At 44.8% G+C, this 16,167-nt stretch overlaps 1 protein-coding gene across 1 annotated transcript in view; it reads right to left on the bottom strand.

The window, feature by feature from the left end:
• Window positions 1–16,167, bottom strand: part of HDAC8 (histone deacetylase 8) — a 241,477-nt gene that overhangs the window by 6,427 nt on the left and 218,883 nt on the right. The window contains exon 10 of the mRNA XM_030807076.1: window positions 15,698–15,803. Coding sequence (XP_030662936.1) covers window positions 15,698–15,803 — 106 coding nt within the window. The remainder of the gene's footprint in view (window positions 1–15,697; window positions 15,804–16,167) is intronic.

Consider the following 16,167-nt stretch of genomic DNA (forward strand, 5'->3'; position numbering starts at 1 on the left):
ATGGACTCATCCCTCCCTTCCTTTCCCTGAAGCCCGGCAACCATCATCTTTTTACTGTCATATGGTTAGAATCATACAGTATGTAACCCTTTTGGACTGGCTTCTTTCAAGATGCATTTAAGTTTCCTCCATGTCTTTTTGTGGTTTGATAGCTCATTTTTTCTTAGTGCTGAATAATAGTCCATTGTCTGGATGTACAACGGGCTTATCCATTCACCTATTGCAAGACATTTTGGCTGCTTCCAAGTTTTGGCAATTCTGAATAAAGCTGCTATAAACATTTGTGTGCAGGGCTGGGCACAGTGGCTCAGGCCTGTAATCCCAGTGTTTTGGGAGGCTGAGGTGGGAGGATCACTTGAGGCCAGGAGTTCAAGACTAGCCTGGGCAAAATAGTGAGAACCTGTCTCTACAAAATAAAAAAATTAGCTGGGTGTGATGGCACACCCCTGTAGTCCAAGCTACTCAAGAGGCTGGAGCAAGAGGATCGCTTGAACCCCGGAGGTCAAGGCTGCAGTGAGCTATGATTGTGCCACTGCACTCTGGCCTGGGTGACAGAGTGAAACACTGTCTCTAAAAAAAAAAAATAATAATAAAAAAAACCCAAACAAACAACAAAAAAGACCTCCTCCAAACATTCATGTGCAGGTTTTTGTGTGGACATGAGTTTTTAATTCATTTGGGTAATTACTAAGGAGTGTGATTGCTAGATCATGTGGTAAGAATATGTTTATTTTTGTAAGAAACTACCAAAATGTCTCCCCAAGTGACTGTACCATATTGCATTCCTACCAGCAATGAATGAGAGTTCCTGTAGTTCTACATCCTTAACAGCATTTGGTGTGGTCACTGTCTTGGATTTTAGCCATTCTAATAGATATGTAATAGTATCTCATTTTAATTTGCAATTCCTTAGTGACACATGATATTGGGCATCTTTTCACATATAGTCTCTGACTTAAGATGTTTCAACTTTATGATGGTACATAAGTAATATGCATTCAGTACACTCCTCAACTTATGATGGGGTGACATCTAGATAATCCCATCATAAGCTGAAGATACTGTAAGTTGAAAACATACTTTCCACTTATATTTTCAACTTACAATGGATTTATTGGGACATAACCCCACTGTAATAGGCAGAGGAGCATCTGCACTTACTTGCTGTCTGTATATTTTCTTTGATGAGGTGCCTATTAATATCTTTCGTCCATTTTTATTTTTTTAAATTTTTTTAAATTTTTTGTAGAGATGGGATCTTGCTATGTTGCCCAAGGTGGTTTTGAACTCCTGGCCTCAAGCAATCCTCCCTCCTAGGCCTCCCAAAGCTCTGGGATTACAGGCAGGAGCAACCACACCCCAAAAATGGGCTCACTTTTGCCCATTTTAATTTTTTTAATTTTATTTTTTTGAGACAGGGTCTCACTCTGTTGCCCAGGCTGGAATGTAGTAGTGTGATCACAGCTCACTTCAGTCTTGACTTCTTGGGCTCAAGTGATCCTCCCTCCTCAGCCTCCTGGGCAGCTGGGACTACAGGCACATGTAGCCATGTCTGGCTAATTTTTATATTTTTTTGTGGATACAGGGTTTCACCATGTTGCCCAGGCTGTTCTCAAACTCCTGGACTCAAGCGATCTGCCCACCTTGGCCTCCCAAAGTGCTGGGATTAGAGGAGTGAGCTACTGCACTCAGCCTCTTTTGCCCATTTAAAAATTGAGTGTTTTCTTATTGTTGAGTTTTAAGAGTTCTTTGTATATTTTGGATTGAACTCCTTTACTGGATATGAATTTTGCAAATATTTCTCCCAGTCTGTGGTTTGTCTTTTTATTCTCTTAATCTTCTTAATGTGGAGCAGTGTGGTCCAATAGAACTTTCTTGGATGATGTGACCATCCTACAGCTACGCTGCTCAATATGGTAGCCACTAGTCATATGTGGCTATTGAGCACTTGAAATATGTCTAGTGCAAGTGAGGAACAGAATTTTATATTTTGTTTAATTTTAATGAACTTAGCCACATGTGGCTAGTGGTGAGACTATATTGGACAGAGTAGACATAGAACAGTCCTCTTGTGCTTTTTTTTTTCCTTCATGACGTTGACTAGGGGTCATCCTTACTCCTCCTTTGTTGACAACCTTCCTTTTCAATCTATTAGCAAGTCCTGTGGATTCTACCTCCAAAATAGATTCCAAATCTACCTCTTTTTTTCCATCCTTCACTGCTGTAACTGTACCCCAAACTATTCTTGCCCTTTACATGGATGATTCTAATAGCCTCAAGACTGGTCTCCTTGCTTCCTTCCTTGTCTCCTACAACCCTATTCTCTATATAGCAGCCAGAGTATTTTGTTAATACTTAGGACAGACCACATCACTCCTATGCTCAAATCCCTCTAGCAGCCTCCAATCACAATAAAATCTAAGTTACTCACCTGCAGGGGCCGGTCCCTTGCCTCCTGTCTCCTACCACCACCCTCCTTGCTCACATGAGTCTTCTTTGTGTGGCTTGAACACAGAAATCATTTTTCCCTCTTAGGGCTTCTCCTGTCTTTGAACTTGCTCTTCCTTCTTCCTGGAATGCTCTGTCCTGGCTATCCCCATTTCCAACTCTTCTCATAACCTTTGTCACCTTGAATCGACAGGTCTCAACCCCAAAGTCACTTCTGAGAGACCTTAGGACCACCCAAGCTAAGGAGCCACCCCCTCAGTCACTCCTTTTCTGTCACACAATTCTGTTTTATTTTCTTCAATCCACTTAGCGCACAGAAAACATCTTGTGTGTTTGTTTCTTTATTTGCTCGCTGTTGGCTTCCTCTCACCAGCTCTATGAGGGCAGGGACCTTGTCTGCTGTCTTGGTCATTACTCTACTGTTAGCACCCTCAGTAGTGCCCGACACCTAGTAGGTGCTCAGTACCTATTCACTGAAGGAAAAGACATCTGTAGACTACAGGGCAGCTGATCAAGCACTTTCCCATTAAATTCCCAGAGGCTTAAAGCTTGGCCATTGCTCTTAAGGACCTTATAAATGTGGTTAAGGTGAGCAAACACATGCTAACAAAAGGAGAACCAGGCTAGGATACATAAGTTCTGAACACAATCAGCATCACAGCAGTTTGGAGGGATGCTGGTGTGATCTCAGGAACCCTTGGAGATTGGGTGGCACCACAAAGGAACACAGAAGTGAATTTAGGACTGTTGAAAAGTGTTTCCAAAACTTCTGTCATATGAGTACCTCTTTTAGGAATGTTTTTATATCTACTTAACAGCTGTATTAATAGTCACCTTGATATATATATAATTTTTTTATTTTTTCATTTTTTGGGGTATTAACTTACTTTTAAACCTTCAGGCCAAGCCCAGTGGCTCACACCTGTAATCCCAGCACTTTGGGGGGCTGAGGCAGGAGGATCCCTTGAGCCCAGGAGTTCGAGACCAGCCTGGGGAAAATAGGGAGTCCCCGTCTCCATCAATTTTTAAAAAGAAATTTTAAAAAATAAGAAAAAAACTTTAATACCTATTTTGGCCTCATCTATCATAAGCAGCAATAATAATAATAATAGACAACTTGCTTATTACATTTTAAAACATACGTTAAAATAAATATGACTATTAAAATTAAAAATGTCTTTGTGTCACCTCAGATTGTCTCTCATATAGAGGAACGTGAGGCACATCTTGAGAAAAATCATTGTAGGGATTACTCTTGGGCAGCCGGTGTCCAGGCTGTCCTGCTGCTGGCAGGCTCTGGTATCTGAGAATCTTAGATGGTGTGCACCCCCGCTCTCATCCAGCTATCCAGCTCCCTTAGCCCAATCTGGTCCATTTTTCTGTCCATTTATTGCCTAAGCCTTTGCTGATGTCTACAATGGCTAGGCCCTGTGCTGGGTGCTGGGGTCACAGAGGGGATCAAGACAGTTCTTGCTGTGAAGGAGTTCTTGGCCTCGTGAGGAAGACATATATGGAGGCAAACACATTATAGCCCACAGCAGCAAGGTGATACAATTCTAGTATGTACAGAGTGCTGTGGGCAGAAAAAGAGGGCATAAGAGGTTTCACAGAGTAGGTGGTTTATTGAAGGGCAAAGGAGGGAAGAATGTTCCAGGCAGCAGGAACAGAGCAGGATGTATAAAGCCAACTGCAAAGTTTTTGAGGTCACGATACAGGATGAAGTTCAGGGAGGGGGGCAATGCAGCTGGAGAGGTGGCCAGAGGCCATATCAAGGCCAGGGCCTTATCTGAGAGGCCGTGGGGAGCCTCTGAGAGATTGTCAGGAGAGCAGGGGATCTGGTGGGATCCAGGGCTAGAGCAAGATTTCCAGCTGCTGCCCCATCATGGCCAGGTTCAAGGACCTCATTTTCTACCTGGGAACAATTGCAGTACCAAGGGTTCCTGTGAAGCCTTGGGCATGTGATGATATGGATGGCTTGTTTAATTTTTAGCTCTTAATTGTCAACTGCATTGCTTGCCTTGGAATGTCGATCCCTCCTGTCATCAGAGAGCCTTTAATTGACAATTAAGTAAAACCGCCAATTACCACTTGTCTGCCTCTGACCTGAATTAGAACCTGAGGTTGTGGATTAATCCCACCAGGCTTCTGACATTTACAGGATACCAGCACTTAGAGGATATTACCCTGATGGTTAGGGTGCTCTCGTCTTAGTTCTCAAGGCACTACTGCAGTCTCAAACGGAATCGAAGCAATTTCTAAAATAGCCTATGATTCATTTTTTCTCCCCTCCTGTGCCTAAATCTGCTGGCTTCATGTGGAGGGATGGGCACAAGTAACTGTAGAGGTGACATCACAGGAGTGGGCTGCTTGCCTGCCAGCCAGCTTGTGGAGCTGGGCCCCGGCAGTTGTCTATCTGCTGGGCTGGGCAATGCCTCCCAGCCATTTTGGAGACAGAGCTCCGAGGTTCTTCAGTCGATGTGCCTTCTCCACATTTCTTTTTCTCAGACAAAAATTCTGGGCTAGGAAATCCAGGATAATGGGAATAGCAGTGGTAGGAGGAATAATACAGCCTTACATCTGTACAATGCTTTAGAGTTTGAAAGCTATTTGCTCTATTTTGCCCCACCCAAACACCAGTGGGAAATGGAAGCTGGGATTTTTGACTTGAACTGGAGACCAACTCTTGCTGTCTTGCACAAAAAACCTAAATGCTAATATCCCCTATTCACCTCAAGGCATTCATGATTAGGCCTTGGACGCCACCAGAAGGTCAGAGAGGCTCCCTTCACCTTCTAGGTGCTTCCTGGAAGATAAATTCTCCAGGACAAATTGCTTGGCAGGCACAATCTATTAACTATGCCATCCTGACTGAGCCAACAAGTAGTGCCAGTCTCAGCACTGCCAACTCCTTCTGCACACCCTGGTTTACAGTCCCAGTGGTCCCAAAGACCTTTACTGGAGTCAAAGGCACAGTCGCTAACTGTGGAGCCCTGAAGGTAGGGTGCGTCACAAACATCTAGAAGTGCCAACAGCTGCCAGAGAGCTCAAGGGCCTGTGAAAGGAAAACTCACAATTCAAGTCACATCAGCTATCACTGTGGATCCTGAAGTGAAGGGTCACTGAGCCCAGCCGTGAACAGCTGAAGAGTGGGGTAGAAGGATTCTTTTCTTGGAGGAGCCATAAAAATGGTTCTGTGGTGGTCTCATGATTGCTCTGTGATCATTCAGCATGTGAGCCCAGCATGGCTTGGTGTCCCCAGTTCCTTATTGCCATAGTGAACATGAGAAGTCTCCTCTAGCCCAGCTCCCCCCCTGTGATCTTCCCCAGGATCATGGTCACCAGGCTGGAAGCCAAAAGAGTGGTATACTCTTGATTGGCCTTCCTGGTTTTAGATTAGATTTCAGTGTCACTAGTGTGCACGTATGTGTCAGGGGATGAGGGCGGGGGTTGGAAGCAGTGAGCCATAGATGCTCGACAGTATTGTGAGAGCAGCAGGTGCTCCTGCTATTGTTGCTGCCATAGCTGCCACCACCACCACTATCACCAAATGAATCCAGGATGACCTTGTGTAAGACCACAGTTGCTGGTCAGTGCCATGAAAATGTCATCTGTGTAAACCAAGATGCTTGTACTTGGGTAGTTCTGTCTGTCAGAAATCTTGGCGGGGCATAAAAGTGACCCTTTTGAAAGTTGAATCTGTAAATCTGTATGTGGAAAGTGACTGTCAGAACAGAACATCAACACCTCCAAAGCAGAGAGCCCTCCAAGAACTTGTTTTCCAGCTCATGGCAGAAATGTGCACCTATGAAAGTAGATTAAGAATCACTGCCTCAGCCTGTTTTAGAGATGTGAATAAAAGTCTTGGCTTGGGACTGCCTTCTCTCTGGTTGACTGATTTTTCAATTGATTTGTATTTATTAGCTAATGAAATTAAAGTTGTAAAAATGATAACAGAAACACAATAAATCTCTCCCACAACTGGCTGTTTCTATGTCACTATGGTGCATTCCTCACTTTGATTACTTCAAAGTCTATTATTTGTTTTCAATTATTCTGTTTTTCTGGCACTGGAGAAAATCAATTTGTTTTATTTTCTCTTATTCATGCACTCAATTATGCTCTTCGGGCACATTTAATCACTTTGATGTTTTCATTTTATGGCCCGTCTCTAGGCACTTCAGCTGCATTGCTGCCAATGGGCAAGCAGGACTAATTTGCATGTCACAATAGACTTGAAATTCTAACTCAATTTAGAAATCTTTGTGAAATCTCCCTCCAAAATGTGCTTGGAGCTGCAAAGAGGCAGAAGACTGTTGGCAAACCAGGAGCCTGTGAAGATACTTTCCTTTCTCAAAAGACTATGAGCTCCTTCATGACCCGACCATGGCTTGGGGAAGTCCCTGTCCAGGTATAGCAGAAAACCATGGGATGGGAGGTCTGCAGACCTTCCTCTGGAACTCTGTGGTGAGAATCCTGCAGCAGCTGCCCCTCAGTGGCAAGGCCAAGGAGGCTAGGCCCACTTACCCTGGCAGAAAATGACCCTTAGCACTGCTGGATTTGGTGGCTGTGCTCAAGACAGTACCTGAATCTCAGTTGGCTAAAGGGCTTCCAGGTAGACTGACAAAGTTGTCAACAGTTAGGCATTCCAAAACCCTGAGTGGTTTACCTTATTTTTCCTAATAATTTCCAACCTTCCTTCTACCCCTTGATCATTTTAGAATCACTTTGGGCATGTACTTTGGGCACACAAGCAAAAAATGCTTAATTAAACATATTAGAGGCCTCCAACTACTCTTTGAATATTATTGGTTTGTTTACGCAACAATCAGCAGCTCTGCCAGGCAGAAGGAAAATTCCTTATTTCCTCTTCTAAGCTTTGGGTACGATCCTCAGCGTCTCAGGTGGAATTCTATTTTCCACATTTACCTGCTGTGTGACTTGGTACAGGCTAATTAACTCCCCTAGGCCTCAGTTCCTACATCTATTAAATGGGGCTAATAATATTATATACATTAGAGACTGATCTGCTTCCTAAACTTCTATACTGTCAAGAGTTTGGCCATATTCACATACCGCCTATGTGGACTTTTCTTATATAGACATAAAAAAACCCCAGCCTCATCCTAAGCAATATCTTTGAAACCAAAGAGTTTGATCTGATAATTATATTTCTTTTTAATACACATTGAAACATATATCTATATTGAACATACTAAATCCATTTCACTTGGGGTCTTTGATATTGCTTGTCTCTTCATCTAGAATGTACTTCACTACCATTTTTTTTTTTAAGACAGGGTCTCACTCTATTGCCCAAGCTGGAGTGCAGTGGTGCAATCACGGCTCACTGCAGCCTTGACCTCCTGGGCTCAATTGATCCTCACATCTCAGCCTCCCAAGTAGTTGGGGAGCAATAAAAAGGTGCCGCTCCCATTTTTGGCCAGAGTGGTATCAGTGGAGGTCTATTGGAGAGCCTGAATTCTACTCCACCCAGCAATAGTGAGGTGCCCTTCTTCTCCCCAGGGTGTCAATGGTGGCTGAGTAGGGGACCTAGACTTTTACTCCCCACCTGGAGGTAATAGGGTAGTGCCCTCTGCCCCTGCCAGCATGTATTACTTTTTTTTTCCTGACTACGAAAACAATACACGTTCATGGTAGAAATTTTGAAAAATACAGAAACAGCATAAAAAAATAAAAATCATCTGTAATTCCAATTCTAGATAACTACTGTTAAGGTATATTACTTTGGTAAAGTATCATCAAGGATGACTACTGTTAGCACTTCATTCTTGTGTTTTTCTGTGCATATCCCCTCTCCCAAAACACACACTAAATATAGTTGCAAAATTGAGACTATGTGGTAGTAAGCCACTTTGTATCCTGTTCATTTCACTTAACATTGTAATCATGAGCATATTCTCGTGTCATCAAATTATCTTTCAAAATTTGCTTTTTAACTGGCTGCAACAAATTTTTTCATGTAGATACACTGTATGGAATTCATACGACACCTCAAATTCAATACATCAAAAGAGAACACATCAAGTATATCAATACATCAAAAGAGAACACATCAAGTATATGTTTCAGTAAAGCTATGTCCCCTCCCCCAAGAGCTTCCCATTTCAGTCGGTATCCAGGCTGGAAATCTCAGAGTCACCTTTACTTCTTCCTTTCTCCCCGATCCTCTATAAATGGCCTACCTCCCAGTGCTGGTGACGATACTCTCTTCATAACAGCTCTCGGTCATTTCTTCTATTTTACCACCACTATTCTAGTCCAGGACCTTGCAGTCTCAGTCTTGCACTACCATCACCATCCATCCCAAATATCACTGTATCATGTGGTGCTCTAATTTCAGAACCTAGAATGACTTCCACTTTACTGTGGATATGAACTAGTCAGCCTGAAATTCAAGGGAGCCTGCAATTGGCCGCCCATCCCCACCCTTCTGGATCTCCCTCACTTACAAGTGCATCCCTACTCTGATCTATTCAAATCCTCCCAGCCTTCTGAAAGCAGTCTCCCTAAAGTCTTACTGCCCAGTCTCTTCTATATATAGTGTCAGACCTTATTATATTCTGATCTGTCCAAGGGGCTTAGTTTTGTCTCCTAACCTAGATTTCTCAACTATTTATCAGGAGGAGGGATCATGTCTTAAACACCTCGTATATCTCCCAACGGCACCAACATGAGGGGGGTGGGGTTCAAAAAGATATGTGTTGATTGCTTGAGCTGGGCTTTAAAGTGGAGACACAATCATATCTCTTAGAATTAAACTGCTTCTGAAGCTCACTTTGGGAACCTGAGCAGGGGGAAAGGGTTTACTAGGGGAAAGGTTTACTAGCGACTGGAAAAAAGCAGAGGGGAGAGATGATGAGTAGATGTCACAGGGCAATGCTGCCACGGAGAAGAGGGCCACCAGGTCTGGGTTCAAATCTTGAATTTACCACTTACTTCCTGCGTGATTAGGGCATGTTACACAAGGTCTTCAGGTGCCAGTCTCCTACCTCATAAGGAAATTGTGAGGTTAAAAGAGATCATGTATGTGAAGTACCCAGCACAGGGTGTTGTGCTGTACCCTGTCAATATCAGTAGTTCCCACTTCACAGATTTAGGTAGAAATTCCAAGTCTTCATGAGTAATATGCCAAGGGTTTTCATGGTTTCTTAAAAGCTGCTGTCTAAGTTACCGTAACTTTGGGGAGCAGTCTCCATCTTTATTTTAGGATTAAAAAAATTTTTTTTTGTAGATAGGGTCTGGCTCTGTTACCTAGGCTGGAGTGCAGTGGCACAGTCACAGCTCACTGCAGCCTCAATCTCCCTGGGGTTAAGCAATCCTCCCACCTCAGCTTCCAATGTAGCTGGTACTACAGGTACATATAACCACGTCCGGCTAATTTTTGTATTTTTTTGTAGAGACGGGGTTTCGCCATGTTGTCCAGGCTGGTCTTGAACTACTGGGCTCAAGCAATCCACCTGCCGCAGTCTCCCAAAGTGCTGGATTACAAGCTCGAGCCATGGCGCCCGGTCCAGAATTTTTAAAATTTTTAGCATGACATTTTTATAACTCATTTTTCTGTTTAACAACAACAACAATAACAATGAGGACAAGAAGCCTTTCCATCTCTTATACTCTTTAGTGAAACAAGAAAGAGAGGAACTTGCTTGATGAGGAAGCCCAAGCGGGCGGTAGGCTCCTGGAAAGGACCACAGGGAGATGAAGAGGAATAAAGAGCCAGCAGGGGACAGGAAAGAGAGATAAAGGATGGACATCACAGAGATTTTCACCTGAAGTCATGCAAATTGGCTCAGGTATCCTCCAAAACTCTGCTCTGAAGTCCCTCCAAGAAGCCCTAAAGCAAATGGTCAGTTTATCCTTGGGACCAACCCTACCTTTCAAGTTATCCTCATGGCTTCTGAAGAAGCAAGAGACAGTGTGGAAGGAAGCCAAGTTTCCATGGTATAGAGTCCCACCATGCAGGAGCACTGCTTCAAGCCTGGGGCTCCAGCAGGCCTTGAATATGCGCAATCCTGAGCTCCAATTGCTAGCCCCTAGAAGGATGCCAATCCCAGATGTCAGGCTGCCAGAGGAAGTGCTGCTTATACCCAGCACAATGGTTCTCCTAAGAATATTACCAGTAGATGTGCAAAGGGCCTCGGATTGGGGCTGTGGAACTGCAAATGGCAGACTGGGTCTGGTGGCTACAGCACATTTCGGGCAGCAGGAGCTGGGTGAGCTGGCTTCTTCTACCTTCTGTCCATCTCTTTTCCTTCTCTACTCATCTCAAAAGGGAGCTAGAAGCTTCAGATTACAGTATGGTGGGGGAGGGGCGGGGCCTAGGGAGGGCTACAAAGTACATGTCGGGGGCCAGAATTTCGAAGGTTGCCCAAGGCTGTCTTCTTCCCATTTCCAGGGAGTTTCGTGTTTAGGATTAGCCACATGGAAGGAGCTGGGCATGTAGTGTGAGGTAGGAGGGTTTACTAGGGGCGACTGGAAAGAGCAGACGGGATGATGAGTAGATTTGACAGAGCAATGCTGCCAAGGAGAGGAGGGAAATAAAGGTCAAACAGCCCGACTCTGAAGCTCCACTCCAGGCCTGGGTTCCAATATCCACTCCGCTGCTTATTAGCACAGTGTGTGGCACACAGTAGGTGCTCAGTAATTACCACCTGCTGAATGAATAAAGGCAATCTTGGCCAAGTCACCTATCCTCCCTGAGCCTCAGTTTCCTTATCTGTAAGATAAATAGTAGCTATTCTTCTTATTATTTCATCTGCGTTGTTTCTGTCCACACCCATATCAGTTTGTTAGGTTGCCATCCTAAGGCTCCTTCAATAAGGGGAAGAAAGGGCAGATGCATGCAAGGCCTTTTTCTTCCCTTGTGTCTTCTGCCTCCCCCTTCCCTCCTCCTCCTCCTTACTTCCTGACCTTGTTTGTTTCTTTTTCTCTCCCAGTCAAACCTGGGGAATAGTTCTGGGAACACAGAGCAAGTGTTGAAACCTCCAGTCACAACTGTAACACATTCTCACAAATGCACAACTCCCCCACTCCTGCTCCCCAAGAGGATTGGGCCTGGGCTGCAATGTGGAGCTCTGAGTCTCCTAGGGACCTCCGTTTGATTCGAATGTCATCAGTACCAGAGACCAGAAAGCCTCCTACCTATATCTGCATTTCCCCATGCAGAGCTAGCCAGGCTTGAGGAGCTAGCCCTCCCTGGGGATTAATCATATCAGCATTATTCCAACTCTGGAAGGTTCACCGTGAGCCAATTCCTCTGGAGTACATTCACCAGAGGAAAGGCAACCAGCTTTAAGTATATGAAGATGGTGCAAGGATGATTTTACAATAGTAGTCATGAGCTGGACTAAGCCATCCGCTCTCTAACCTGTACTTTCTTATGAACAATGACACATGCCTTCAAGATAGCTCATTGGCACGAGAGGAGCTTTTCTCTGTGTGAAGCTAAGAGCTTGAATGGACTCTCCATGGTTTTGTGGGTCTTTTTCGTCTCAGAAAGACTAATGGGCAGTAAAGATGGGATAAGCTGAGGTCTAAATTTGCCTGTCCCTTCAGTCATCCTGTGGCATGCGGAACGCATCTCTGTAAGATGAATCTTCTCAGGTTTGATTTCCAATAGGCTACAGTCTCATCTTTTGTGCCTCTAAGGGATGTGGCAAGAAAGAGAAAAAGCCAGATATGCTGGCTGAACTCCCACACATAGAGTGGAGCTGAATCCATTCATTCCCTCATTGCCATCTTACCTCTCCAAAGCAATCTGTGTCACATCCTACTCTTTGCTTTTCATGGGGTGAGGGGAGGTGGAGGGGAGGTACAGTGAGAAATGACCAGCTTCACTGAGGTTTTTATAAGCAAGAACAAATAACGGTCTGGTAGACAGGTTCAGGAAAATTTTTCAGAATTCAGAAAATTCAGCAGCCTTTCCACGCTGACCATTGTCATGGCAACGCACTATCTGATGGCAGCATGCGTCACCATGCTGGAGGGGCACAGTATCAGTATAGCAGGTTAGCCTGGCCATTTTTAGCAACATTTGGACTTCTTTCTAGCCTTGTTTCTTAAAGGTTTAGCTGATTTTCTCTTTAGTTCTGAGCTTGTGTGTTCTGCTAAATTTGCATGGCTAGAAAACAACACTTTGTCAATATGAAAGGGATGGCTAAATGGAAAGTCTGAACATTCCTAGTATTCTATAGCCACTCCATTTGCTGTCTACCCTCTCTGGCTCCTCCTCACCCACTCTTAGCCATGTAGTTTCTCTTCTTCTCTGCCTCAATTCTTTCCTATACACGGCATCAACTCCCTACACCCAACAACTGTGACTCATCTGCCAACCCCTGCACTCTCACCATATTCTTTCTTTTTCTATTTTCTCATTGTAATGTACAGCATCCTAGAATCTTAGGGTTGGAAGGGGCCTTAACAGCAATTTAGTCCAATCACCCTCCCCCAAGGCAGGGGTCCTTCTACAATATGACAGCCTAGGGATTGTCTAGCTTCTATTTGTGTATCTCCAGTGACAGAGACCTCATGCCTTTCTAGGCAGTCTGTTCCACTTTGGATAGTTCTAATTGTTAGAAAACGTCTTCCTTCTATTGAATGAAAATCTGCCTTTTTAAAATATCCATCCATGGGTCCAGCTCTATGCCTTGTGGCCACATAGACCCTGTCTATGCCCTTTGCTCTATGACAGATATATGAAGTAGAGACCACATCCCCGAGTCTTCTCCAAAAGCTCCCAGCACCTCCAACCAGACCTCTTGGAGCCTGGGCTCCAGTCCTCTCCCCAGCCTGACTGACCTCCAGGAACATGCTCCTATTTGTCTAGAGCCCTTTAAAATGAGGTCGATACTGCGTTAGCATCTCTGGAGGCCACCTTGCCCTGGTGACTCATACTGAGCTCTGAGTTGATTCAAATCCCTAATTCTCTTTTAGCAAAATGCTGCTAAGCCATGTTGTCCTGATTTGCATGCATGTAGTTGCTTTTGTAGGACCCAATTCCTGGTCCATATGTTTCCTTCCAGTTTGATTTCATTGTGTTACAATCAGAATATTGCTTTAACCTGTTAGGATCTTTAAAAAGCTTGACTTCCATGTAATTTTCATGTCCTTCGAGATCTATTATTTTTTTCACCAACCCTCATCCTAGCCTTTTATCTCAAATCTCTTTTTGATTTTCTGCTCTTTTAGGGTTCTTACCTTTCCTCGTTCTCTTCCCTTTGCATTACCTTCCTTATGTCTTCTCTCACTTGTCATTTCCATTTCCTCAATAGCAAGATGCCACCACTCTCTGGAGCTATGTCCCTGGGTATGTGTGCAGGGAAGAAAGGGCATACACATATCTGCACATATGGAGGTGTGAGCGAGTAGCTGCAAGGCTTGCTTGGTTTCCCTGTTTCTATTGCTTTGTCTGTGCTCTACCAGGATTTACAGCCTGGATGGGGGAAAATGGCAGAGTTGAAGGAAGAAGGGTAAGAGAAGCTGGTCCAGGATCAGTTCTGAGGAACACAGGACATGCGTACCAGGTTTGAGGGGAGCAGGGAAAACTAGGGCTGGATGGCTAGTGTTCATCAAGGCTGCAACACAGTGAGAAGAACTGGAGAAGGGCCAGGAGTGGAAGGATTTTGAAGGCCTTAAAAGTTGGATAAGGGAGGAGGATTTGGTTAGGAAGCAAGGACTTGTGGGGTCAGTAGCCACTGAGAGGTGACAGGGAGTTAGCTTGAAACTATAGGGTTGCAAGAAGGCTGAGGGCTAGGGGACGCCTCAGAGGGGACAATCAGCAATGCTGTGAGAATAACCTTGAGAGTCTATGACTTCTTAGCTTAAAAACTTTTCTCTGGCTAAATGAGCTCAGGACATGAAGACTTTGCTGATGTCATTTACTGGGCTCTGCTAGTGGATAAGGGCATTAATGTAACTCGCGGCAAAGACTCTCGGAGTGTAGTGTTTCCTCAGACTAACTCCAGCATAGAACAGGCCTCCTTTTTGTGTTGGATTCTATTCCAGCGAGGGACTCAAAGGTAGGAGAACTGGTGCTATCTTGGTCATTTTATGAATAAACATGGGAATTTCCCTGTCCAGGATGGGCAAAAAGATACCCTTGGCCTCTTAACTCTGGCAAATAATTAGGATCTAAAAAATACACATACGTATATGTACATTTAATTAAACAGGAAAATGGGTGCCAAAAATACGTAATGCGAATGGTGGATAAAGTGAGTTGTGAAGAAGAAGCTGGAGTTCAGAGGGGGCGCTACTAGAATGCTGAGGACAGTGACCCCAAACAGCCAGTGGACAGTGGGATCAGGAGGGCAATGCCCTGATGGCTGCCACTTCCCCTCCACCCCGAGGCCAGAATGATTCCAGGCCAGCCTTGGGGAAGGGAAGGAGGCTAGGCCAGGAAGGAGGCTAGGCCAGCAGCCCATCTGCAGCACTCTGGCTGAGTCCAGGGAACCCACTCCCAGGGCATCAGAATCCGTGACTACTCACTGTAGTTCCACATTCTTTCAAGGCTCTACTGGATCAAGGACTCAAACATACTGGAAGAGAATGCCTGTGAGCCCCCTCCCCACCCCTGCTAAGTCTGAATTGACTTGAATTTTCCTCTTTTTTTTTTTTTTTTTTTGGGACAGGGTCTCACCCAGGCTGGAATGCAACGGTGTGAACATGGCTCACTGCAGCCTCGACCTCTTGGGCTCAAGGGATCCTCCTGCCTCAGCCTCTCAAGTATTTGGGACCACAGGCACATGCCACTATGCCTGGCTAATTTTTAAATTTTTTGTAGAGATGGAATCTCACTGTGTTGCTCAGGTTGGTTTTGAACTCCTGGGCTCAAGCAATCCTCCCGCCTCAGCCACCCAAAGTGCTGGGATTACAGGCGTAAGCCACGGTGCCCGGCCAACTTTTCTCATCTTAAAGAGTGCTTTACTATTGGCCTTTTGAAAGAAAAAGGGTCTCAGGGAACACTTTAGAGCTGATTTTCCCCTGGCAGTGCCAAAAGCTGAACTCTTTGTCCTTCTGAGGTGACATTAGCCAGCCAAATGACAATCCCAACCAGAGTGGCCAGTGTAGAATTCCAGCTACAAGCTGTCAGGCCAAGAAGAGGTTTCCCTTCCAAGTCAGTGAAATGATTAGCTACCAAAAGGCAAATGGTATTTAAGGAAGCCCCCACTGATGGGCCACCACAAACTGGGTGGAACAAGGAGGGCAGGCCTCGAGGGGTGGTGCTCACCTTTGATGTAGTTGAGGATTTGTTGGATTCGGTGGGGCTCATTGCGGTCTGGCCGGCAGCTTGGCGTGATTTCCAGCACATAATCAGGACCATATGCTGTGAAAAACTGTAAGGAAAAGGGAAAGGCCAAAAAACAAATTAAGCCACATAAAACCTCCAAACCAACCACATACAAACAATCAAAAGAAACTCATACTACCGACAAGGCAAGGGAGGCCTCCTTGGGCAGAACAGGATGATGCAGCAGGAAGCCCTGCCTTGGTGGTATCACTACTCCCCTTGCTCAGACCTTCAATGATATTCCCCTGTGAAATTATTTAGCTTGCTGTCCAACGGTCTCTCTGTTTAGGTCTCAACTTTTCTCTCCAACTTCAGCTCTTACTGCTTCCTTGTCCTCTGGCCACACTAGACTGCTTGGTGCTCTTCCAAATCACACCATGCTTTCTCTTTCCTCAGGATCTTTGCCATTG

The sequence above is a fragment of the Nomascus leucogenys genome, chromosome X (genome assembly GCF_006542625.1).
Source record: "Nomascus leucogenys isolate Asia chromosome X, Asia_NLE_v1, whole genome shotgun sequence".
NCBI lineage: Eukaryota > Metazoa > Chordata > Mammalia > Primates > Hylobatidae > Nomascus > Nomascus leucogenys.